Below are 27,397 nucleotides of genomic sequence, written 5' to 3'. Positions count from 1 at the left end.
AAAAAATAAACTATAAATTATATAAAAGTAATGAAAAAGATTGCTTCCCATTTTGGATCCAGAGTATAATGTAGATACCAAACCTACTTCAATTTTAATATCCCTTTAAGTAATGAAGAAAAATACCAAAAAATGCTTCTTCTTTAATGATAAAAATTCAGAGTTAGAGCTAAAAAACAAAACAAAAAAACACACAGAATATATACTTTTTAGATGTGTGGAATAAATTTTAAGAAAAACTTTTCTAAAAATATTTATATATAGGTTAAGCTTAAAAAATCTGTTTAAGTGAAGTTTTCTCTAAATCTAACACTCCCTTCTATAAAAGCTTCTTCTTTTTTTTTGTTAAGCCTCCGGAACCACTATAAGGTATTACTTCAGAGGATGATATATATGAATGTAAACGTAATCTTGTACAGTCCCAGGTCGACCATTCCTGTGATGTTTGGTTAATTGAAACCCAACCATCAAAGAACACCGGTATCCACGATCCAGTATTCAAATCTGTATAAAGAATCTTAGAACCGCGACTTCGAAATCAGCTGATTTGCGATGACGGTTCACCACTAGACCAATCCATTAGGTTCCCTTAAATAAAGGCTAAAATAAGAAAAGGAAAAGTTCCAAAAAGTTTTATGCATTTTAGGTCCTGGTCAATAATTAAAAAAAAAAAAAAAAAAAAAAAAAAAAAACAAATTGTAGACATTTCTTGATAGCTCTATATTTGAAGTATAAACTTTCAAAAAACGTTTAAAAAATATTTAAATCGAAAGAAAATAAAGTGAAAGAAAAAAATACATATATTCAATTAAGAGGTGGGGGCTAATTTTTTAAAAAAAGAATATTTTTAAAATATGGATTGTAGGTAACAAATTTGCTTTAATAGTTTTGTCTAAAATTTCTCTGAAGAAAATCGAAATTGGTTTTTTCGCGATATCCCCATCCCTTAACGAATTTTGAAAGAATTAATATGATCAATGCTCCACATATAAAAATATGAGCCAAATTTGAAGAAAATCAGTTCAATCCTGATACATAAGGTCAAAAGTAGTGAGACACACATACGTATATAATATGTACGCATATATACATATGTTTTTTGGCCTACATGAATCAGTTGGGTCCTAAAACATACAGATTTGCAAAAATCTGGATAGCTAATTTTGACAATCATCATACTTTCTCCTTTAATATAGCTAATCTAATTATATTCCCCGGGAAAGTAAAATAAATAAAGAACTTAAAAGTTATTAAAGGTAGAAATCTATAATTTTAATCCCTATTTCACAAAAATCGATGCATCCTTTCTGTTAATATAGACACAAATGAACTAATATACCACCCAAATGGCTGGACAAAAAATAAAAAAAAGATAAAATTTTTTAAGTCAGATTATTCAAAATTTGGATTAAATAATTTATTATAAGTATCTGAATTGAAATACAATATAGAGTTTAGAAATTATTTGTTATTTAATGTTGTAAAACCCTCTTAATTAAAAAAAAAAAAAAAACTGTTACCACTTACGTTATTTTAAAAGGTTTGACTAAAGTGATGAAAATAATTTCAAGACCCTGTAACTTAGTTTAAACATTAATTTTAACAATTATCCTCTTTTAAGCAAAAGTATTTAAATATAAATTGGAAATAGGCTAATGATTGGGAAAAAATATATCGATAAAATAATTAACAATTAAAATATATTATTTCCCGAACAGTAATATATTTATACAGAACTAAAAAGTGGTAGTCGTAAGGAAATTTTAAATCATAATTTAAACACAAAGATCAGATGTTAAATCATATAAAACGACTTATATATATATATATATATATATATATATGCTAAATAAATCTGATAATAATAGCACAATAGCCTATATACATATTATATTATCTAGTAAAATGAATTAATTTCATGAAATAATAATCTACTATAGTAAATAAAACACAACTATAACTGTGTCAGAGGTAGGTTAACAATAATAACAGAAGAAAACATATTAACTGGTTGCTCATTCAGGTCTAGACTTCATACATAAAAATGAGTACCTGGGTATTATTATTAAAAATACCTACATAACGGTTAACCGTTTATCTTTCATTAAAATACTTAAAACACGCACAAACCAGCTTGAGTATGTATATATATCTATAATATAAAACCTGTAATATAGTCCTGTAATCATAAACCTGTATAATCGAGAGATTCCTTTATGATGGTTAGGCTATAAATCTAAAAATCATTTTAAATAAGAAATATTTTTAATTGTAAAAGTATGTCTGTTTAAGTCAAAATTATTTCGTTCCATTAATAACTATTAATAATTTAAAACATTAGAATGCTATTTAAAATCCATTCACGGTGGTCCTAAACTCGTTTCATTTCAGTTTCCTTAATCCGATCATTTTTGAATAGATATGTATATGTATAATAGAGGATATGTATAAATTATTCATTATTCGATAATAAAAGTAAGTCAAATAAAAAATTCAATGCTTTTTTATATAAATGAAATATTTGTGCCATATGAAAATAAAAGATTATTTTTGAAAATTTAATTCATTACAACATAGAAATCTAATATATAAAATATAGAAAAACCCTGGAAATCTGAAATCGATAATTCGAATAAACATCAAACAAAAAAATCAGGTAGAACAGTGACGTCTCAGATTGTAATTCGAAAGATCCCGAGTTTGGATCCTTGTGAAGTTTGTCATTTTTCATACGCTACAAATGTTTTGCAAAAATATTTCTTTTCACGTAACTAATATTCATATTCTGAATATGAACCAAATCGGTCCATAAATATAATTTTTCTAAATATCTCAACCCCAGCGCTATCTAGCGGGTTAATTTTTCGCAGAGATAATTCTTCCATGTAAGTAACATGTATTCTGAATATGAGGCAAATCGGACCATAAATACAATTTTTTGAAATATCTCGACGCCAGCGCCACCTAGCGGATCCAAACTAATTCAGAAACCTTCCCTGGTATGCGTTCAACCATTCCCCAAAGTTTCATCGCTATCGGATGAACGGTTTAGGAAGGCATACGAGACATACAGACAGGCAAATATTTATTTTTATATATGTAGATATAAGTCATTAGTTCATAACGAGTCTATTCCATTAATCCTTTATATTTTTTCGTATTATAATCAATAATAAAAATAAATAATTTCTGATTGAAATTCTTCATTGAAATAACAATTTCAACAATAATTTAAAATATAACTTATATCTTGGTTAAATTTTATAACTTATTAAAAGATAAAACAAAGACAAAATTATCTTTGGAAAATACCGTAAATTTGAAGTCTATTTCCCATTATAGTATATAATCTTTTTTTTATGGAAGACAAAATTTACAAATTTATTTCAAATTTTCTTTTCACTCAACATCAATATTACACTAAATTTATTTATTTTGTATTTCCTAAAAAATTATAATTTTTATTATGCTATAGATACTAAAATATTTTTTTAAATTTCGTCCATCCTTATACTATCTTTTATATGGTAAACCTTAAAAATCTTGTAACTAAAATGTTTGAAGGGAATTACTCAAGGGAATTTTATTCTTTCTTGCACAAACAGATTTCATCTCCTTAAAGAAGAAAGAATGGGTTCTAAACTTCCGTAGTTTTTTAGTTAAAACTCAAAATTCTTTGAAGCACTGGCATTGGCCCAAGGGTATTTTATTTCCTTTTTTCTTGATGCTTAAATAAATATCTACATATATATATCTACATATATATATATATATATCTACATATATATATATATATATATATATATAAATTCATTCAGTATGATTTATAATGTGTGTGTGTGTGTGTGTGTGTATATTATAACCTTGGTAAAACACATTCATCGAGATCCGTGTTACGTAAAGAAAGTTTTCAACCAATTTTATGTGGTTGTGGTAAAGTTTAAATAAAGTTATTTCGTAAAATGAAAGTTTCAATTCACGATGGATTAAGATATGGTGTAGGCAGAGTAAGTTACTCTCATTTAGGAAACCATCTCTTGGTCAAATTCAGTTATTTAGCAAAATTAAATTAAAACTTTTGTACTGTAATTTTTAATTATTTTATTCGTTATTATAGTAATAAACATAGTATTTAAATTATAAATCTGCGTTTTTGATTAATTAATTTATAAACTTTATCTAATTTTAAAATAAATATTAAATAGGCATTAAACAATGCTTTAGGCAATTGTATTATGTAGTTTCTTAATTATTTAACAATTAATATTCCAATTATTGAACTGAAAGAATTTAATTAATAATCACTGGGAAACAATCATGTATTAAAATTTCAATTTAATGAAATTTAATTAATAAATTGTACCTATAAATTTATAGTAAAATCGGTCAATTTTACATTAAATATTAAATCAGTTGTTTGTTAACAAAAATTTATCCTAATCGTTTTTGGAAAAAAGGTAAATAAGAAAAAGATTATTTACTGATTAATTAAAAATAACTATGTAAGTTTTATGGAAAATAGAAATAATGTTTTAAACTAGAAAAAAATAAAATAAAAATTGGCACTAACTGTAACCAGAACTATCAGTAGAGTAATATTAATTGATTTAGCAAACCTGCATACTAAACAAGTCTATGGACTGAAAAAATATTTTCACCAAAGAAGCCAAGAGTCAATACTATATCAAACGATAAAAGAAGCAGATAAAGGGTACACACCATTGCACCTCAGTACATAGATATCAGTGCATGTACCAAAGTAGAATCAAGAGGCGATGACAGAAAAGCGTGCATGGACGATACCCTGCGCAAATCGAAGCAGAAGGAATAAATAAAACCGCGTAGTTAATGGGACCGAAGAGAGGAATGCTGTTTCCAAACCAAACATTTCGTAATGGAGATTCAAGATCAGGTCATCAATATAAATAATTATAAAAAGTATATAACCAAAGAGAAAGAAGATGGCAGATGCAGAGTATGCATAAAAGATCCAGTGTGTAGGATGGTGAAAAGCTAGTCCAGGAGAATACACCGAAAGATATAATGTGGAAAAAGCGCTGCATAGAGCAGTGGTGAGAAAATACACAAACAAACAAGTTATGATATATTATAAATATGAATCTGAAAAAGTAATAAAAAACGAGGAAATCAAAATATATTAGGTCAGAATAACAGATGCAACGACAGAAAATAGACCAGATATAACAGTACACGAAAAAAAAATATCAGAAAACACTCCTGATTGATTTAGCTGTGCCCAACACAATAAGCATCGAGAAAACGATAAAAACGAAGAAGAAAAAATACAAGAATCTGGAAATGGATATCAGAAACTTTTATACCAGTGGTGATATCGGCAACAGGTGTCGTACCACAGAAGACCATCATCACAAGCCTGAATAAAATAATGGAAAAAAATAATTGTGTTGTTGAAGCGATACAGAGACCCACATTGTTTGTCACAGTCAGAATTGTACGTGGGTGTTTTTTTTTTTAGAGTGATAGAATTTTTGATAGAGATAGCTGTCATTTGTTTTGTTTTTATGACATTTTGTTTTGTAATTTCAGATCAATGAGGATTGGCAAATGATCATAGAAAAATTGACGCCGCAACAACGTTTACAAATTGTGGAAATATACTCCAAAATCAATGTTCTATTCGCCAAACGTAATTTTTATGGTGCATATAATTGTCTATCAGAGCAACTTATTCGTGGGACTATTGATACAATTAGGAAAAAACTTTCTCTACTCAATGAAAATGCAACAAGACAAAGATCTGTGCGTACAGACGAAAATATCGGTGCTGTCAGTGATAATGTTAAAGAAGATCTGAATGAGTCTGTTCGTCACCGTTCTCAACAACTGGACTTTGTCCATCCACTACATAAAACTTTTTCGTAAAGATCTTGATCTATACCCATACAAGATGCAATTTGTGCAAGAACTTAAGTATCAAGACCATAATAAGCGTCATTTATTTGGTGACTGGTGCCTAAAACAAATTGGAAACTGATCCACTTTTTTATCTAAAAATTTTGTTTAGTAACGAAGCTCATTTCTGGTTAATAATTATGTCAACAAACACAATTATCGTATATGGAGTAGGGCCAATCCTCAGGAAATTTACCAGTCTCCATTGCATCCTGAAAAATGCACTGTATGGTGTAAGTTACATCCTGGAGGCATCGTCGTCCTATCGATACATCGACTTACAACAGTTTTGTTTCAACAGAATGGTGCCACAGCTCATGCTGCTACCGAAAAAAATCGATTAATTGGAACAGCAATTTAGCGAAAAAATTATTTCACGAAATGGTACAGTGGATTGGCCTCCAAGATCATGTGACCTAACGCCAGTGGATTATTTTCTTTGGGGATATGTGAAGTCTCTGGTTTATACTTATAAACCAGCAAAAATCGATGCTTTGGAAACAAACATAACTCGTGTTATTAATGAAATACGTTCCCAATTATTTTAAAAAACGATTCAAATTTGGAGTGATAGAATCCGGTTCATCAAAGATAGTCGTGGTGGACATATGCTAGAAATTATTTTCAAATGTCAGAAAGTTATCTTTCAGATAAAAACAAAATTGGCTTCTAACTTACCTTTTTATGTGTTTTATTTCAATTCAAAGTTCTATCATTCTAAAAAGAACACCCTGATGTGTTGGTCACAGAAATATACCTGCTGTAGATTCAAACCCCACCTATTACCAGGTCGTACGATGGGAATTATAATAATAATAATCAAATGACGAATAAAAAAAATTTACCTGAATTCAAAATAACATAAACGGATCTGCAAACGTAACTGTATTTATTAAATACAGTACAATAAGTAATGATCTAAAAATTAACAATGAATGTTTATCTAGGTCAGTTCACATTGTTATTTATTTATCACTCTTTGATTCTGAATTTCTAAAATAATATTAACTTTATGGCTCAACTTCACTGTGTGTGTGTGAAGTTGAGCCATAGAGAGAGAGTGAAGTGAGAGAGAGAGAGAGTCAAACACGCCTAATGGTATCATATCACATTCAGTGGACAGAAAGGTTATGAAAAATTACTTTACAGAAACAGTTAAATTAAAACCTATTCTATTAATCAACATTAAAAACAAAATAAAAAAAAATTCTACATTATTGAAATAACATAATGAAAGTATTTTTCTCTTGTCTAATGGCCCCCTTAGGTGTATGAAAATAACAAAACGAACAAAAATCCCATGGCAAAAAAATTCTATGCATTTTAATAATTTCTTAAATTTTTTTTTAATTATACCTATAAAAACCAATCAGGTCGTGATACTTAATTGGAACACTTATTATGCATATAAACGTGGGAATCGTCGTGTTTTTTCGTGATTGTGATAAAATAAAATTGTTATAATTTCTTAACCTGACAACCTGGATCTCGAAGCTTAATTGACATTTTTTGACCGTTCAGATTACATAACACTCAATAGAAAAAATAATTAAATCAGAGTGATTAGAATTAAAACCATGATTAAGAATGAATTATAAAAACACTCATATATTATCTTTTGAACAATAAAATTTCTGAAATGTTTTATATATACTATTATTTTAAGTTAAAACAGTTACAGGAAAATTTAAATCATCTTCAATGACCGAGACAACATTTGGTAAAAAAACATTTTATAAGATTTATAATATAATTAAATATTTATATATTGTAATAAATTAATTATAATGAAATTTATTTTATTTATTATATGTTTAAATAAAATATATTTTTAAAATATCTGACAATATTTGGTAAAAAATATCATGACCCCTTGTAAGAATTCTTCAGGAATTATCACATAAAAGGCCGAAGGAAAAACAGACAACGTACCGTTTTTATTGAAGTATAATAATTTTTTCAGCAAATTAAAAATTATTAAATGGTAAATCTTTTTTAAGATTGATTTTACTTAAGCACAGCTATATGTGTGATAGGTGTCATAACCGTAATGGTTGTAAGCAACCTGATATAAAAACAAAGTCATTTCTATAAATGGTATGCCCATTTTCAAGAATAACAAGCATACCATACTAAGCGTATTGGAAAGATGATAAATGAAGGGGTTTCCCAATGCCTTCTTTATTGAGACGAATATACTGTTGCCTATACGCACGCTAAGCCCACCGAAAGACAGATGATGATACTCAGTCCTTTTTAAGCGAAACTTTTTGGCTCTGTTCATCATATAAACGGAGTGCATATTTTTTTGCTTGATGAATTAATTCGCCACAGAAGCTTTCAGAGAAGCTTGTACGTGAGAATGTGGAAATAGATTATTTAAGCGTATGATAAATGCAATGCCTGATCCAGAATTCAAACCCGGGACTTCCGATGAAAGATCGAGACGCTACCACTCCGCCAAGGAGAATATTGAATATGAGAATATTGAACATCATTACTGAGAATATTGAAAATAATTTTAATTGGAGCAATTCGTACCGCAATACTTTACATGTCTCAATCATAAGGAAAACTATGATATAGCTAAAAGTAACAAATTAATTTTTTTATAAATTGTGTGGGAAACAACGGATTGTGTACACTATTTCATTCAATAGAGAAATAAAGAATAACTATAAAGGGTTTACAGTTTATGTATTAGGAAATACAACTAAGAATGAATTCTGAAATGGATTGAATAACAAAGTTCGTTACGACTTTTTAGAAGAGATTTGTCTACTCTTTATATAGTTCAGTTGGGTGTATCCACAAACCATGAAATTCTGGGAACGGGCAAGAGGTTTCTTTAAGAACCTTTACACTTTGCGAAAGTTGCTGTTTGGTGTTTGGAAGAAAAACAATTTCTTGGTTTATATTTAAACTGGTCAATGCAAAAAAATGTATCGCTGTGTATTGTTTCATTCTGAGTAAAGATAACCAGATCTCCTGAGAGTATATGAAAGAACTGGGTACCCACTGGTTGGAAGAGACTGAGATAGTCCTTTAAATATAATTGTTTGTTTCGTATTGGATCCTTTTTGTATGCAAATTCTTTTTATCATCATCCATCCTTTTCCGATATTCTCAAATATTTTCTCCTTGATTTTCATGTGAGTTTTTTGCTATGAGTTACTACGTCTTTGATTTTTAGTGTTTTGATGAGAACGGCTCTGTAAATAAACCTATCCAGGGACACTTTGTTTTCTATTCAATGGTAGTAAAATGACAATGAATTCAACCTAAAGCTGAGTGATTGTAAGATAAAAGTCTGTATTCTTATCCTTTCTAATATAAAACGACATAAATAATCTTTTTCGCAACGAAATATGCCGTAGCGGTTCAATGTTAAGGTAGAACAACTTACATAAAAAAATATCTATATATATACATCATTATAAAACTAACTACTTTTAATTTTTTGATAATACATATTGCTCCGTGCGTGTAGTAGTAAAAATAAAACAAAAAACAATTAATGGAGAAAAATAATGATTAAATGTCTACTTCTATTAGTAAAAATGTAAGTACTGTATTGGATTATTAATTAATTACTTTAAACATTAACAATTACTTTTAAGTATTTGGTCAGAAAAACGCGCGCGCGCGCGCAAACACATTTATGTATAGTACAACGTTAAAGTTAGGTTCTTTGCATGTAACAAAATTAGCGTCTCGGCCTTTCATCCAGAGGTCCCGGGTTCGAATCCCGATCAGGCATGGTATTTTCACACACGCTACGAATCATTCATCTCATCCTCTGAAGCAATATACCTAACAGTGGTCCCAGAGGTTAAAAAGAAAAAAAACAATTAGAAATATAAATTTACTTCCTGATGACTGTGAGAACAAATCATAATAATTAATAAAATCTACATAATTAATCACACTAGTTTTCATTTTAGTAACATGAGAATGAGATAATAAAAAAACTGTTTGTTCATTCCTAACAACCTGGTGAACTTTTTTGCCCGTTCTGAATTCAAAATTACGTCCAACAAGTTTTCATTTTTATGTTTCTATACCAGGTACCATCGTAATTTACTTACGGTCAATCATCGATATAAATTTGCGCGAGCGCAAAGAAGGTAAATGAATTATACATTTGTTTAGTCGAGAAAAAAATCAATAGATAAAATAATAACTTTGATGTAGTAGCTAAAGTTTATGAATTAAATAGTAAACGGAATAAAAATTCTTTCCAGATTTAAAGAAAAATGCAAATTGTTGTTAAAATCAAGTTGTTAAGAATAAGTGTGTTTATTTATTCGTCGTTTTCAATGAAATTATTATTTGTTGTATTGTTATTCACAAAAACAGTTAAACAATCAATTTTATTTGTATTTTTTATTCATACGCATTATTTTAGAATAATGAAAAAGATTTGTAATGGAAAAAAGTGAAACTGTTTAAATTATTTTTTTTTTTAGTTTTTTGATTGTTTACAGATAGTAAAAGTACCTAAATTGTAGCTGTAAATATTATTAAAATAAAATTAAAACTAATTAAAATCTTAAAACTAACTAACATTTTTTTTATATGATTGATTCACCATTATGCTAAAGACTTATATGTGTGTGCGCGCGCGTGTGTGTATGTGTGGGATTACGGCGTTTATAATCTATAAATAAATAAATTTAGCCATAGTCGTGTACAACCCTTCACAATTCCTTGGAATTTTCCTGGAAGGCTTTACGGATGGTTTGCCATGTTGTGTTCAGGTGTCGACAGTGGATGGCTGAAAGAGGCAACTTTTTTTTTAACCTCCGGGTCCACCGTTAGGTATTGCTTCAGAGGATGAGATGAATGATTTGTAGCGTGTGTGAAAATACCATGCCTGACCGGGATTCGAACCCGGGAACTCCAGATGAAAGGCCGATACGCTACCACTCGCGCCACGGAGGCATCTACGAAAAAATAACTGGACCCTTCGATGTAGACACCATTCTACCGAACATGCAACCTGGAGTCAAAACATTCAGGGCTGTGTCAAAATATACAACAACGATACTATAGCTCAAAGGCAGGGATGACGAGGTAGCGAGCGGATGATGGACAGCCTCCTGTGGAGTCATCGTTCGTCCGAGCTTGCCGGGATGGGAGATGATGAGACACAAGGACTTCGTCACCCTCGAGCTGTTAAGACCGAAACCCGACTGAGGCTCGAGAGACCCGGTTAGATGCAGGCAGCTGTCTAACCAAGACCCACCTTGAGTTGGCGACGACACCTCCTGGAGGTGAGTTATGCTTAATTACGGGTCCGGCTCAGGGAGGGGTGTATATAAAACCACAGTAAAAAATGTGGTTAATTGAAACTCAACCACCAAAGAACACACGTATTCAAAGTCTAATTTTCATACCCATATAAAAGTAACTGCCTTTACAAGGAATTGAACTTTAGAACTCTCGACTTCGAAAATCAGCTTATTTTGCGGTGACGAGGTTAACCACTATATTAACCAGGCGGGTTTATAAAGTATTACCGGAACGAAAGATGAAGAGATTATCGCTTCACCAAGGAATCAACAAAGTAGGTGATAAACTGGACGATTATTTAATAAATTTTATAGTCGTAGTGTTATGAGATTGCCGGAAATCGATATGTAAAATTGTTCTGTTATCGATGGTTGAAATCGATTCCACTCGAATAACTTAATTTGCAAATTTACATCAGTCATTTGATTAAAAATGTAAAAAAATACAGTAATAATAAATATAAATAAAACAAAATAAAAAAGAGATCTAACTACTTGACGATGTATAAGTATTCTGCAACAAAAATAAATTAAAAGTACTCGTATTGTGACAAGTTGGTTTCTGATTTGATTTCCGACAATTATAAAGATTTTTCACCTATAATCTCATCTACTTTGTTAAAATAAATATCTAGCACACCGAAAAATGAAGCTTTTTTAAACAGGCTTCATTTCAATCCAAATATTTTTCTAAAAACAATATTTTTCCCCTTTTCTACATATTCCCCGATTTCCATATTTCTACACATTTTTTAATTCCCTAACATGAACCTTTTTAAGTAAATATATTAGTAGCAAAACTTTATTGTGTTATACAGAACATGAAACACGATTGATTTTTACAAAGTTTAAATTTTCATTTAATTATTTATAAGTTACCAGTGAAAAAATTCCAGGTAGTTTTTTGTTTCTTAACTATCTTTTTATCTAAGGTAATGAAAAATCTCAATATTTTAACTTTCTAGGACATCTAAAAGTTATATCCTTTTCTTTACGGATAAAGAATCAAGAAAGTGGCAACCTATTTAAAACTGCAACCAATTAATTATTCTTTTTATAACACGCAGTTTATAAATAATACCATAAAGAAAACTGCACACATATGCTTGTTTATACGTGAGCATGTATTATTAACATAATAATTAAATGTATCTCTAAGATGGTGAACTGATTTCATGTGAGAATAACACGATTTACTCCGTCGAATTTCAATTTACAAGTGATAATCAAATATACGGTACTGAATTTCTTTCTTCCGAAGAGATAATTTAGCCAACTAAATAATTATTTTTTGTAACTGCTTTTTTTTCTTATTTAAATACGCTGTATAACCTACATAGATAAATACAATGATGAATCGTTGCAGAAAAAATAGAAATGGTAATAATTAATTTGGTATTCAAAATAAGCTTTCCATCAATTAAATAAATATTTTTAAATCTAGAAAGATGCAAGAGGAGATATTTATATTCTTTGAGTCACTAAAAAGGAAACATTCTTAAAAGTGCTTAATTTTTAAATAAGAAAAAAAAAATAGTTTCAAGGGCTTCAAAATTTAATTTTCTCTATAAAATCCATTTATATCGAATGATTATTTGTGTCTACTTCAATACATTTTTTCTTTTTCTGTTTAGCCTCTGGAACCACCGTAAGATGGATCCTCATTTATCCTTCGGAGGATGAGTGAGGATTGTATGTATGAATTCTAAATGAAGTGTAGTCTTGTACAGTCTCAGGTCAACCAGTCCTGAGACGTGTGGTTAATTGAAACCCAACCACCAGAAAACACCGGTATCCACGACCTAGTATTCAAATCCGTTTAGAAGTAACTGCCTTTACTAGGATTTGAATCGTAGAACTCCAAACTTCGAAATAAGCTAATTTGCGATGATGATTTAACCACTAGACCAACCCGGTAGGATCTCTGCTTCTGTACTAGTTCTCTTAAACTAATTTTTATTTTTATTATTTTTTGAATGTATTGCTGCAGTAAAGACCTAAAATTGTTTCAATATGAAGGCAAGATATTTATATACAAACGCACATATTGTTCTGTTAACCCCAACAACCGTAATGGTTATCATGGTGATCTGATACATGAGTTACCAGCCAGTTCAAAAAATTTCATTAGCCATCTTTAAGAGTAACAAGTCAGGATTATTAAGGTAGTAACAATAATATATTTTATTATACTTTAATCGTTACTGTGGTGTGCTTCCTGACAACGTACACTAATGAAACGTCAATCAATGTCTTTCTGTATCAATTCTTTTTCTTTGTAAACACCAATTAATGGTTTCCCATTGCTTTCTTCACTGAGCCAAATATACATATGTCGTACATCAGCATGGCAAGTTCACCAACATCCAGGTGATATTTAACTTTATAAGAGATGCTTTAATTCTGTATACCACAGAAACATGATGTTTATTGAACATTATTACTTTCAGCGAAAGCAACTTTGACTGATATCTTCTTTTACCTCATATGGGTTACATTTTTCATACTCATAAGAAACATTAAAATACTTCAACTATGCTGAAGCGCTTTCGCTGTGTAAAGTACTTCATCAGTACTTAAAAAATTTCTATTATAATTAAAAATTAACATTTCATGTATATGAAAGAGTGAAGAGAGTTTAAATCACACAAGAGGTATTAAAAAAATCTTTTTTGATTAGATATTATATGTTTTATAAATAGATATCTTTAAATATAAATGACCAACTAAAAACGATGTTTATGTTTTCACCTCTATGAATAAAAAATTTTTATTCCTGTAATTTATTATCAACTTATTTTGCTGCTACATATCTAGATAATATATGATCATTCAAATCAATCAATTTACGTTAAAGAATAGAGTTGAAATAAGGTATTCTTAATTAAATGTTTTTTCATGAAATATGAGTTTTCAATGATAAAATTAGATGCAAGTTTTTAATTAGAATGCAATAGTTATTTATTTATTAGATGGACATGTAAATTTAAAAATTGTTTTATTTTATAAATAAAAACTTAATTTCAAAAAGATAAAAATATCTTTGTGTTTTATTTTTTTGGTAGATTCATTGATTTGAATGTAGTTAAGTAATAAAATAATGGTATTTATAATAGATACGTTTTTTTTTTTATACATATATAACTAGTAAATCATTTAAATTACCAGTTAGAGTAAGATAGAATACTTTAATGATAAAAAGAGTAGTTCAGTGAAGAGCAAAAAAAGAAACGAATTCATTTATGATTGATAGCATTACGTAAAATGACCTACGATTTGATGAATGAAATGTCAACATAGCGACACCCTTATCCTTGTATATGTACATATATAAAGCATTTTTCATTCAATATTACGATTTATGATATTACTAAGAAAGATAATAATTTATTATACTTCGACTGATTTCTTTTTAAATGTATTATATCCATAATTTTTTTCCTCTTTTAGATTTCATCGGCTTCCAGGGAATTACAGAGTAACTTTATTTTGAAATAAAATTATAGTATTTAAATAAGATTTTAATAAATAAAAGTACGTTGGTACTTTTTATAAGAAACAACTTAATTAAATAGTATTTTAGTAAAGTTAATGAATTATCTGCTATAAATTGAACTTACAAAAATGTATAAGTAAAATGTAAAAATATATTCAAAATCCAAACATTTAATCAGATTAAAAAAGGGCGTTAACACTTTTAAAATTTTTTCGTTTTTCTTTTTTACAGACTACGTTTTCAGCAATAATCGATTTTATTATACTTTCATCGTTACTGTGCAGTGTTTCCTGACAACGTACACTAATGAAATGAAATGTCAATCAATGCCTTTCTGTATCAATTCTTTTTCATTATAAACACCAATTAATTATCAATATTAACTAATTATCAAGTATATATATATATATATATATATATATATATATAAAAAAAATAAAGACATATTTTACTTAAAAATATTACCTTTATTAATTTCTTGGGTTAACCAATCAACTATACAAACTTATAAATGAAATACACATCGTTTCACTTAGAATTCCTAAGCTTTCTCAGGTGACAATACACATTCATACAAAATTCTCTTACATAGTAATGTAAGAGAATTTCTTGAAGAAAACGGACAACAAAAAAAAAAAAATAAATAATAAAGATAAAAGTTAGGTTGATTCGGAAAATTTTTTGAATACTGTACAGAGAGTATCTTATACTTGTTTGCAGATAGTGTTTACATTCACTCGCTTAAATGTGGCAAGTTTTTTGCTAACTAATTTTGGTAATTTTTTAAAATAATTTTTGAAGAAATAACTCAATATTATTTCAGTATGAAATCTCTTAAGTATGACTAATATTATGGCCAATTATGTAAATTTGCTTTAAAATGAAAAAATTAATTATTAGTTATTTCAATATTTTTGGTAAAATCGCCTTAATGTTTTAGATACAGGATACATATACGTATATGTATATATACATCAATATAGTTTTTGATATATATGTAATAAATTCAATTTTGAAATATTTGGGATTTTAAGGAATAATTAAAAAAACAAAATATTTTATTTGATAAATAAACATCTAAACGTATGAATTACATATGTTTGTAATCATATAGAAAAAAACAGCTTTCTTAAAAAATACTGTTTTTATGATATATTTTTAATGATTCAGACTTCTACGTAAAATCTAACACATCCAAGTGGTGAATGTTAGGTTTGACTATTATTATTATTATTTTTTTTAACTTATATTTGACAAAGAAGATAGTCAAATTTGAAAACATGTTCAGATATAAATATTCTAATAACATTCATACTTAAGACCTAATGTTCATATTTAAGATAATAAATTTTTCTAGTACCTTAATCCTATTAAAAAATATCATTTTTCATATTAAAAAACACAAAAGTAAACCTATTTTAGTCCAAGATATTAAAAATAATGGTTTGATAACCTAATATTTTTATTAAAATAAAGATTTACTTATTTATTCGTTTAATGTCAAAACGATATCATATTTCCCCACCATGTTTCATGTGGAAAATTACAATGATAAGTAAAGATAATTATAATGAGATTAAATAAATATATATATCTCAGATAAGCAAACAAAATTAAAAATACATCAAGTATAATTCGACTTACTACTATAATTATTTGTACTACAAAATAAAGCGATTAATGAAGTAGAATAACAAATATAATAATAATAATAATAAAAATAATGTAAAGTGTATGTAATCTTACTTAAGTTTGTTGACTTCTTCCCTTAAAGTAGCTAAATCAAGATTTTTTTCAAGAGTTGATCGAAAAGCTTCTTCAAGCAATTTAAAATCTTCTTGCCGCCTATCAAATAACGCATCGACTTTTGATTTTAATATTTTAACAGTTTCAGTTAATTTTTCATTATTATTATCATCACTGTCAATATAATTTTCATTATTTATATTAAATGTTGATGATGTAACAGCTCCAAAAATCGTCGTAAAAGTAAAAAATATACACATAAATAATAAAATACACTTCCTCATAATTACTGTTTTTTTTTTAATTTAAATACTAAAAAAGAAAAAAAACACTCACAGTAAATAAAGATACAATCACGTGTATTAATAATTTATGTTTACGTGAAAATATATTTTAGTTTGTTTACATTCTACGACACCGCACAGTAGCACAACGTTGAATGCTCCAGCCGCCAAACATTCAATATAATTTAAAAATAGCCGCCAATAAAACAAAATTTCCCTTGTTTATAAAAAATTTCCCTTTTCGAATTTATGAACGTACACTTTTTTTTAACATTAATATTAAACTAATTAAAAAAAAGCAGATATTTTAATTAAGATCAGATATAGATTTTATAAGAACATTATTTTTTTTTGTATATTTTAACAAAACCGGATGCAAAATTACAAAAAATACAGTTGTAAAAAACTAAGGTAATATAATTTATTTATATAAAAATTAAATTAAACGGTAAGGCAAAGCAAAATCTTAAATATTTAAATTCATTAAAATTAATTTTATATCTTATAATTAAATATATTAAGAAAAAATAAATAAATTGTAATATTTTTAAAACATTTAAAAGATTTAATAATCCTTAAAAATATAGGTAAGTGAATCGATTATGCGTTGAAACATTGGAATAAATCGGGAATGCTTCTGGCTAATTGCACATCTTAAGTGATATCAATGCTTTATATAACTAAGGAAAGCCATTTTATTTTTAACTACAACCTTTTAAAAAATAAAATTCTAATAAAAAAAATATATATATAAAAATCATGGATTTTTAAACTTTAAAATAAATTATATTTAAAATTTTTTTTAAATTATAAATATTAAACGAAGGCGTCTTTGGCAGACGTATTTCAACGAGTAAAACAGAGATAATGAAATTAAATTTGATAAAATGTTTTTGCCTGTAATAGAACCCGACACTATCTGACTAAAAACCAGAGATACTACCATTGTATCAACTTGCTGGCCAGGATACTTAAAAAAAAATCCCTTTCGGAACGTCGGTTATCGGTTGAAAAAGATTTCTACCTTAAAGTAAAGAAAAACTTTAAATTTACTCGATACATAATGATTGCATGTGAAAAAATTTTCACACGTTTAGGATACGACAAGCCCCATCTTCTTACAATTCCAACAAAATTTTGGTCACACCTTGCCGTAAGAGTTGGTCATATCAAACATTATTTCAGACACATTTTTAGGTAATGTTTAGAGGACTAACGACCACTTTAAACTGATTCGATACTGTGCCTATTAAGGGAGGTATGATTTTTTTTGTCTTCAAAACATTTTTTCCACCCCCTGGGTCAATGGTTGGTGATATTAAAAGACTTTACTTAGATAATTTTAGGCCCTTATTCAAAAAATAGTAGGAACTTTATACGAATTCGATATTTTATTTAATAAAAAAGTTATAGCGATATTTTGTTTTTTCGAAAAACCCCCTCATTTCCACACTCATGGTCTGATTTTGGCCATTAACAAACTAGACCGAAATTTTGGGTCGTTATATTTTATGTATCAATTTAAAAGTGACTGGCGTAAAATTACGGAAGTTATCGTATCCACGAGAAAGTGAAATATATATATATATATAAACTTTTGAATTGAAGGTGGTTTTGGGGTCTGGGGAATGTGAAATGTGAAGATATGTTGAAATTTTCCGGAAGTCGAATCAAGTCCATTACAATAGTTTCTTATGAAATCTACCTAAAATGAACTTTTTGGTAACAACAGGGAACTTCAATTCTGAAAAAAGGTGGATCATTTATTTTTATGAGTTTTTAATAAGCGTTAATGTAAAATATGAATTTTATAATAATAATATTTTATGTTTAAAAAAAAATTAAATGTTTCAAAATAAATAATATAATCCAATGCATCTACCATCGTGCTTAATATTAAATTGACGAAATTAAAAAAAAATATTTTAATTTAAAAAAAATATTAATTATTTATTAAATTAAATTTTCATTTCGAGAACTTTTTTCGTTCTTTCTTTTTTTTGAGGGGATGTAAGTACTTTACACATAAAATTTCGTCTATATTCTGAATCTGAAAAATATTACTGTAGATGTTTTAGAGACAACAACGATAAAAAAATAAAAAACTAATCATTTTAATCTGCTTCCAAATTGTAATTCTAGTCCGTTCGAGATTTTGAATTTCTATGCAAATTTTTTAAAATGATAAACTTATTAAATTCATATAATGAGTACTTAATAGAATTTAATTTACGAGTATATTGTATAGATGAAAAAATAACTAAGTGTCTCAATAATTTTTAAGTTAAAATTAAATTTTTATTTAACGTATACTTTTATAAAAATATTTAAATAATTTCTAAAATAACGTCTCAGCCTCTCACTTGGAAGTCCTGGGTTCGAATCCCGGTCAGGCATGGCATTTTTCATACGCTAAAAATTTCCATTCGTGCTAAATGAACACACCAGTTGATTCCCGCACATCTCATGAAAAAAAATCATAGAATTGCCCTCGATCTAAAAAATATTTTGGTTCAATAAAGATCCGTATTTTTAAATTTTTCGAAAGATAAACACATAATATCGCAAAAAAATAATTTGTTTTTAAAAATAAGTAAGATATAAAAAACATAAATATTTATGATGGATTTTACAGTTTTTCATTAGATGTGATTTCTACTATATTTAAAAAAAGTTCCTTAACTGGTTACAAAAAAACAACCGTAAGGCTATTTTATAACTTTTTTTAATATCTTTCAATCTATCCTGATGTAAATATACACAGTTCACATGAAATGAGCTGAAGGCTTTTTTAAAATGGTGATGAATAAACATAAATATTTGAGTAACCAAACTGCACATTTCACATTTATTCTCTTTCAGTGAATAGAACGGAAAGCACAACATGACATTTTACATTTAATAAACTGTCATATATATTTATTAAGAGAATTTATTCATCGAATTCATATTACAAATTTTAATTATTAAAACTGTATAAATTTAAACAATAGAAAAATAAATAGATTAGGAAAAAAATTAATTTAATTAAAAAAAACTTACAAGTTACCAGATTAACAATACAATAAAATTGTCAGTGTTCTCTTTTTTTATAAATCAATTCGTCTGAGTTGTAAATTACAGTTATATATATACAAATCGGATTAAAATAAACATGCCTTTATCCACCTATCGTGCGTGTATTAAAGAGCGATCGCTTTTGTCCCCCTTCGTTACATCAAAGCTCTAATGATGCTATACAGTAATAAAAGTGAATTAACTCTTTCTAATCACTTAATTAAATAACTCTAAGTGAATAAAAATAATATTTATTATCAATAAAAATTACGGTAAAAAAGGCTTTATAAATTATTTACGATTTTATTTTAAATTTTGGATGAGAAAAGGAAATAAATGATAAAAATCTAAAGAATAAATTTGATTACTGTTAAAAATCATTAAATAATTAATAATTTACCTACATTGATAATTTTTTCTCTTTTTAATAAAAATTTCCCTCAAAAAGTTCAGAACTGGACAAAACTGGGCATGCGTATTATATAGACAGGTGTTTGAGACAACCCGGGAGACCGGCAGGTGTTCAACGTAGTGTATATATATATATATGTGTGGTTGTGTGTGTTTCTACAACGTTGAGAGAAAGAGAACAGCCAACAACAGTAAAGTGACAGTATAGAGGAGGAGTAGAGGCGTTTTCTCTCTTTGTCATTCTATTTCTCCCTCTTGTTCTCTCCCAATTTTCTCAACTAAGTAAGTTAATTGCTGTGTAGCTCGTGCTCTGCTTGAAACTACCCTTTCAACCCAACAACACAAACCTCATCCTTTCTATAACATAGGCGCATACAAGACTTATACATTCACAACGCTCAATACACTCACACACACAAACACACACACGCTCATGTAAAAACATATTACAAAACTTCTGTACACAGTTACACAATAAACTAAGCATCCTCATTAAGACCGAAGGGGAACTTTTCTCTGGATTCTCTCTGTTGTATCCACTAACATTCGTTTATTTCTGTAAACTGTTCTACCGTACTCTTTCTACGCACAATAAATTTTGTTAAGAGAAATACATTCAAAGCAAACAAGATATATAAACACACACTATATGTACAATAAAAAGAGATAGAACAGATTTATGGTTAAGTGTAATTAACTTAAAAATCCTTAAATATTGTGATGGTCATGCTCAAAAATCTTTAGCTCCATGCCAAGGTTAATAAGAAGTCTGAGGAGTGAAGTGTTGATTTCAATGCCTTCTTTACAGAGTCGCTTACACTATTTCATATGTAGATGAAAAACCACCAAAATGCAAGTCATATTCGCCTATTTAATTCTTTATTTAAAAAGAAGAACTGATGTAACAAATCATTACTCTAAGAGAAAATTAAAATTGTCTAATGCACCTTGTACTTAGATGCATTTAAAGCATTAGAGTCGTAAGAAAGGAAAGGTGCAGAAATCAGAGCGAAATCTTTCACCAGCTGCCGTCATTCGCTAACGATGCGTTTTTAAACCTATGTTTATATGAACTTTATTCTTTATTTTCATCAGTAGAACATATCATGAAGGTTTATTACATTCTTTTTGAATCACCTTATGTAAATATATAAAGTACAAATATGTAACTGGTATGAAAACAGTCCAAGAAGCTCAGAACAAATTTTTTCCTTATGATAGAACGGTGAAAGTAAAATTATCGCTGGTATGAGAATAAAACGGATGTAAGAACACAGGTGATAGAAAAGAATGATGTAAAACACTTGAGTTGATGTGACAACAAATTCTACATCTTTTAAAAGTAGGACGTCTATAACTATTGTATAAAATTCAAATGATTTGCTCATTTGGTTAAAGATTGCTTGGAACTGAAAATAACGGTGAACTGGATTCAAGTAATCATAATGATTTTGAGAAAAAAAAGAGAAAACAAAAATAAATTTATAAAATATTTTGTTGTATCATACATTAGCGAGCTGAAGATTTGGCCTTTCTTTGTCAACCGAACTGTCACCTGGTTTAGGCGGGACGGGTGAACGGGTTTGTTGTACAGTCTAACAAGATGACATCATTCGATTATTAATAACGTGATATATTTGTATATAAAATGCAAGCACAACATACTAGTACACTAGACACAACAGTTGACAAGGAGCAAATTTTCAGCTCAAAATTATTATTATTATTATTGTACAAAATTATTATCCAAAGAATAAGGAATACAACATAAAATGCTCAAAAGGTACCAACTAGAAGTTAGAAAAAATGTTAAAAAAAGTTAATTTTTTATAAAATCTTTTAAATGTTTTGGAAGGAAGTAAGTAATTTTGTAGTCCATAAAAGAAGTTATCCACAAGTAATTCCAAATTATTTTTGTATTTATCTTCATAATTTACTATAAATTTGTTTTGATTATTTTTAATGCAACCGTCATTTTATGAAATAAAATTCAATAAATTAAGCATTCTCTATTCTCATTATGCATTCTCTACAATAATTTTTCTTCCAGGTTTAATTGTAAAATAATTTTATAAACCACTGACTTTGTAGCCCAAACTTTTTATTTAGCTGTACCCGGGCTGGTCTAGTGGTTAACTCGTCATCGCAAATCAGCTGATTTTGAAGACGAGAGTTCTAAAGTTCAAATCCTAGTAAACGCAGTTACTTTTATACGGATTTGAATACCAGATGGTAGATACGGTATTCTTTGGTGGTTGGGTTTTCAATTAACCACACATCTCAGGAACGGTCAACCTTTTTTTCCCCTTACCACTGGGCTGGTTCTGCAGCGAAGCATTGCGCAGCCACAGTGTCTTGGCCTCTAACCCCCAGGGGGACTCCATGAGATTCGGCTATGCCGTGCCCTACAGAGGATCCCCGCTGGCCGGGACTCGGTCCTTTTTATATTGCCTCGCCTCTAACCGGTTCCTTCCCGTGAGGGAGAGCTCCAGCCGGGATTACGGTCTTTTGTTTCCCAGCAAGAGGGGTCTTCGGTCGCTCATCAAAGACGCCCACCTCAGCGAGCCGCCTTCTCCCGAGCAAGGCTACCCTCGAAGTCCTACCTATCAAACGCCGTCCTATTCCCTTGCATGTCGATATTTAGTCTTAAGAATCCGCGTAGTTGACTTCACAACCGACTCCCACTGTCTCCTTCCAGTTAGCGTGTATTCACACGTTAATTCAGGGGTGAGCCAACTCAGCCCCAAGCCCTGTTTGACAACGTCCCACCTATTACACCAAAAAATAGTATGTCTAGGTGTGACTAACATATTACAGTAGTAGGTACTGTAATACAGTACTGTAGGAGGTAGAGGAATCCCTCTTACCAAAGCGATGGAGGTAGACTTCAAAATTCCCATGTCCAGTCAAAAGTCATGGAACGGTCGACCTGAGACTGTTCAAGAACAGTCTCAGGTCGACTAAACTTCATTTACATTCATATATATCATCATCCTCTGAAGTAAAACCTTACGGTGGTTCCGGAGGCTAAACAGAAAAAAGAGAGTATACGGTAGAAATGTCCCTCATATTACACGCTTTTAACTTGTTCTGTGCACTATATCGCACGGTATTTATGATCACAATTTTCTCAGTAATATTTAACCGACTTCCAGGTGAGATAAAAGGCTGAAATTTTTCACATAAGCTTGTTTACGATGATAATGCATTGTGATAAAAAAAAATTCCATAAAAAATTTGTTGTTTGAATTTTCAAACAATGCAGTGTCGAAGAACCCTTCGTATGTATCATAAGTTTTAGGAATATTTGTAAAATTTCAAACTTAAAAAAATATATTTTTTTTTTAATGCAAAAATTGATGAAAGATTTTGGTGTATTCCTTAGTTTTAAATTAAAATCCTAGCTCAAGTTCATTACAATTTTAAAATTCTCCGATAAAAAATCCTAGTACATGCAAATTGTGCCGCCAAGTTAATTAGCCCAAAAAATCTATTAAAAATATAAACAGAAGGAAAAAACAGGTAGATAAAGATTTTTAAATAAAATTTATTATAACTAGCGCCTGAAAAAAAATTGATTTAATAATTTACGACGGGTGGTGTGCGTAGAATTTACCATCATCAAGGTTAAGAAACACAACGTTAAGAAACTGCCCTGAAGGCAGCAGATGAAAACACACCTGCCGGAGCATGTTGCACGTGCCCAGGTCATATGACTTGAATAAATGTGTGTGGAACTGCCCTGCCTTTCACCTGGCAACTTAAAATGAAATTATATACAACTTTAATCCGGCTGCTTTGTGGTGTAAATTGTCGTACAAAATAAAGATAAAGATTTTTTTTGTTTTGCATAAAAAAAGTAATTTAAGTTTTCAAAAGTTATTCTTGTTATATCTAGACTAAACTAATGAATATTTTAAATAAAATTTTACTTCCATAACGAAAGAAAAACTTTGTAAAATAATATTTTAAATATTATCAGTATCAATACCGAAGTAAAATTAAGATTTTTTTTTAATAATAATTCTAACAACAGATTTCAGATAAAACGTTAAGTCAATTCCTGTTTGTATTTAAAAAAAGTTATAATAATATAAATGTTTCTAAAATCTACTTGAATATTAAAATTTGATATTAAATTTGGTTATACGCAGCTTAAAATACACTGTGGTGTATAAATTAGTAAATAATTAAAAAAAAAAATAGTTTAAAAAATATTTAAAGATTAGTTCTCATTACAATTCTGTATTACAGGATATTGTTTTGGATCAACAGGATGTAAATTCAATTACACAGTTCTCTAGTACTTCTTTCGCACACTCAGGGACTCTCTTTAAGTTAATACTAAAAGAACTCTAACATTTGCTTTTCTTGACAATATTTGTAATATTATTTCACAATAAATTTACATCACATTTACTTCAATAAAATAAATTAATATGCGAAATATAAAAAAGCAGACAACAGAATTGTAAGACTTTCTCATCACGCGGCTTTTTTCTGATGCACCGCTTATACACAAACACAAACAACTTATTTAAAAAATTAATCATTTTTTAAAAATATAACATTTTTTGTTTAATTCAATCATTCTAACTAAAGCACGCGCGCATATCGTATTTCATTCGTGCGAGTGTGGTGATACTAGCGGCCACTTTAAATATTATTCATTTATTTAATTCTACCGCTCATCTGTGACGTTACAACATAGCAGGCTGGTCTATTTAATAATAGCAGGGAGGTCGCTATGCAAGCCAGGGTACCTCAAGGCTATGTTCTTGGACCAGTTTTATGGAATGTTGCATATGTTGGCCTCCTCAGACTGCAGTATGCTGAAGGTGTATATCCTACAGGATTTGCAGACAACCTCTCCCTGGTCGTTATTGGTAAAACGGAAGAAGAGGTAATAGAAAAAGCTAAGTAAACCAGCTATGCAAATAGCCTACGAATGGCTGCAAGAAAAGAGCCTTCACTTAGCAGTGGAGAAAACTAAATTATTAGTACTGGCGGGAAGGCGTAATTTGAGGCAGATATTACTCACAATAGGAGGTGATGAAATTTCCCCTGTGATCAAGGCTAAGTACCTTGGAGTCTGGCTCGATGGCAAGAAGTCGTTCTTACCGCATGTAGTCGAGGCTGTAAGTAGAGCGAGAAGAAGGCTTGTAGTGGTCACTAGGCTGATGGGCAGTACCAGCGGACCAAGCTCGTCTAAAAGAAGATTGTTAGTGTCAGTGGCGAGGTCTGTTGTATTGTATGCAGTGCCAGCCTGGAAGAGAGTGGTAATACGGAAGAAAATAGTAGGGCATAGGATCATCAGCTTACAAAGACCGCTTGCCATTGGAGTGTCACATGCCTATAGAACAGTCTCGGCGCTAGTAATAACAGCCTTACCGCCGTTTGACCTAGTAGCTGAAGAGATCGACGGGAAAGCAGATGGTATACCAAGGAGCCAGACGAAGAGGGAGCTAATGGAGAATTAGCAGGCGAGTTGAAATCGGTCACAGATGGGTAGGTGGTTGTGGAGGCTAATTCCGGAGATAAAGACATGGATGGCAAGAAGACACGGAGAATTGTCGTTCGAGTTGACACAATTCTTGTCTGGCCATTGCTGCTTTAAGTACCTGTTTGACAGGAAAAGAAGGAGGTCGAATCGGTGCTTCTACTGTGAAGAAAGTGACACAGCGGAACACGCTATTTTCCATTGTGTCAGATAGGAGAGAGGTTATTGCAAGTGTTGGCGAGATTACGCGGGATAATATAGTGGAGGCAATGCTACACAGTACTAGAAACTGGGTCTTAATAAACAGAATGTTAGTACGCATACTGAAAGCGAAGACTTCCGAGGAGCTGCAAAACGAGGATGGTAGATAGAGCCAGCTTTTTGCAAGAGGAGGTCAGAAGTTTTTGGGTAGGACGGAAAACTATAAAGACCATAGACCCGATGGAAATCCCCATCGGGGAGACTCCAGCTAGAGGTGAGGCATAGAGAAGACCTAGTCCCGGCTATCCGGATGGTGCTGCTGCGAACGGCATAACCGGGCCCAGCGTGGCTACTCGGATGGTTAGAGCTAACGGTACCCCCAGGACCGAGTTATGCTGGAAAAGCGGTCCCGGCCTTGGTAGGATAAGTAAAAAAGAAAAAAAGGCTGGTCTAGTGGTTTACTCGTCATCGCAAATCAGCTGATTTCGATGTCGAGAGTTCTAAAGTTCAAATCCTAGTAAATGTAGTTACTTGTACATGGATCTGAACACTAGATCTTGGATACCGGTATTCTTTGAGTTTTTTTCCGATGAGTCAAAGGAATACCATTTACGTACTGAGTGTCGAGCTAGCTAACAGCTTTCACAAGATGTCACTAACAGTGAGTATGTGTGCCTGCGTCCTACCAACCAAACCTCCTATCTCACCGATCCTCCCTTCCCGAAGCCGGATCCACAATTAAGCATTACACAGTTCCGGGAGGTGCCTTCGAGCCCAGGGGATCCATTTTCATCCAGGGGATGATATTTTCCACGTTCAGCTCACTCACCAGTCTTTCACACTCCTGCCACGTATTGTCCCATCTTGGACACTCAAAAATTACATGATCCAGGGTGTCTACCTCTCCACAGTATGGGCATCCCTCATCTTCAGCCCGTCTCCTCTTATAAAGATATGCCCGAAATGCTCCGTGGCCGATCAGAAACTGGACAAAAACCAATAACTTAACTCACAAAATCTCCTGCCGTACTACTGTGTAACACTCGGGATGAGCCGGTGGATCCATCTGCCTTTGCCGAAAGCATCCCACCTGAACTGCCCACTTCTCTATCAACACCTCGCACGAGCTGTGCCGATCCACACCCTCGTACAACCGCTTTCTATGATCTGCCAATTGCTTCAGCGATTCTAGCTCAGCCACAGCCATCACCGCATCCGCCGACACCGAACTATACGCAGCGGCCACAAGGAAAGCTATGCGGCGTTGCATACCCTCCAGTAAGCGGAAATTCCGTCCTATCTGCAATGCCCTGTGCCACGTCGGTATTCCATACAATAGAACCGATTTTAACACGTGGGCATACAGTCTACGTTTAGAAGTTTTCGACCCCGTCACACTCCCCATTAGCACACCTAGGACCTTAACTGTCTTTTCTGCTCACAATCACACCTCTCTAGTGTGCCTCGTAAATGA

At 30.5% G+C, this 27,397-nt stretch overlaps 1 protein-coding gene across 1 annotated transcript in view; it reads right to left on the bottom strand.

Annotated features, from left to right (window-relative positions):
- LOC142329231 (protein scabrous-like) overlaps positions 1–27,397 on the bottom strand; it is a 111,731-nt gene that overhangs the window by 84,079 nt on the left and 255 nt on the right. Inside the window, exon 2 of the mRNA XM_075373638.1 lies at positions 16,471–16,644. Within this exon, the coding sequence (XP_075229753.1) occupies positions 16,471–16,644 (174 nt within the window). The remainder of the gene's footprint in view (positions 1–16,470; positions 16,645–27,397) is intronic.

This window comes from Lycorma delicatula, chromosome 8 (genome assembly GCF_047948215.1).
Source record: "Lycorma delicatula isolate Av1 chromosome 8, ASM4794821v1, whole genome shotgun sequence".
Taxonomy (NCBI): Eukaryota; Metazoa; Arthropoda; class Insecta; order Hemiptera; family Fulgoridae; genus Lycorma; species Lycorma delicatula.
This window is presented reverse-complemented; position numbering and strand designations above follow the sequence as displayed.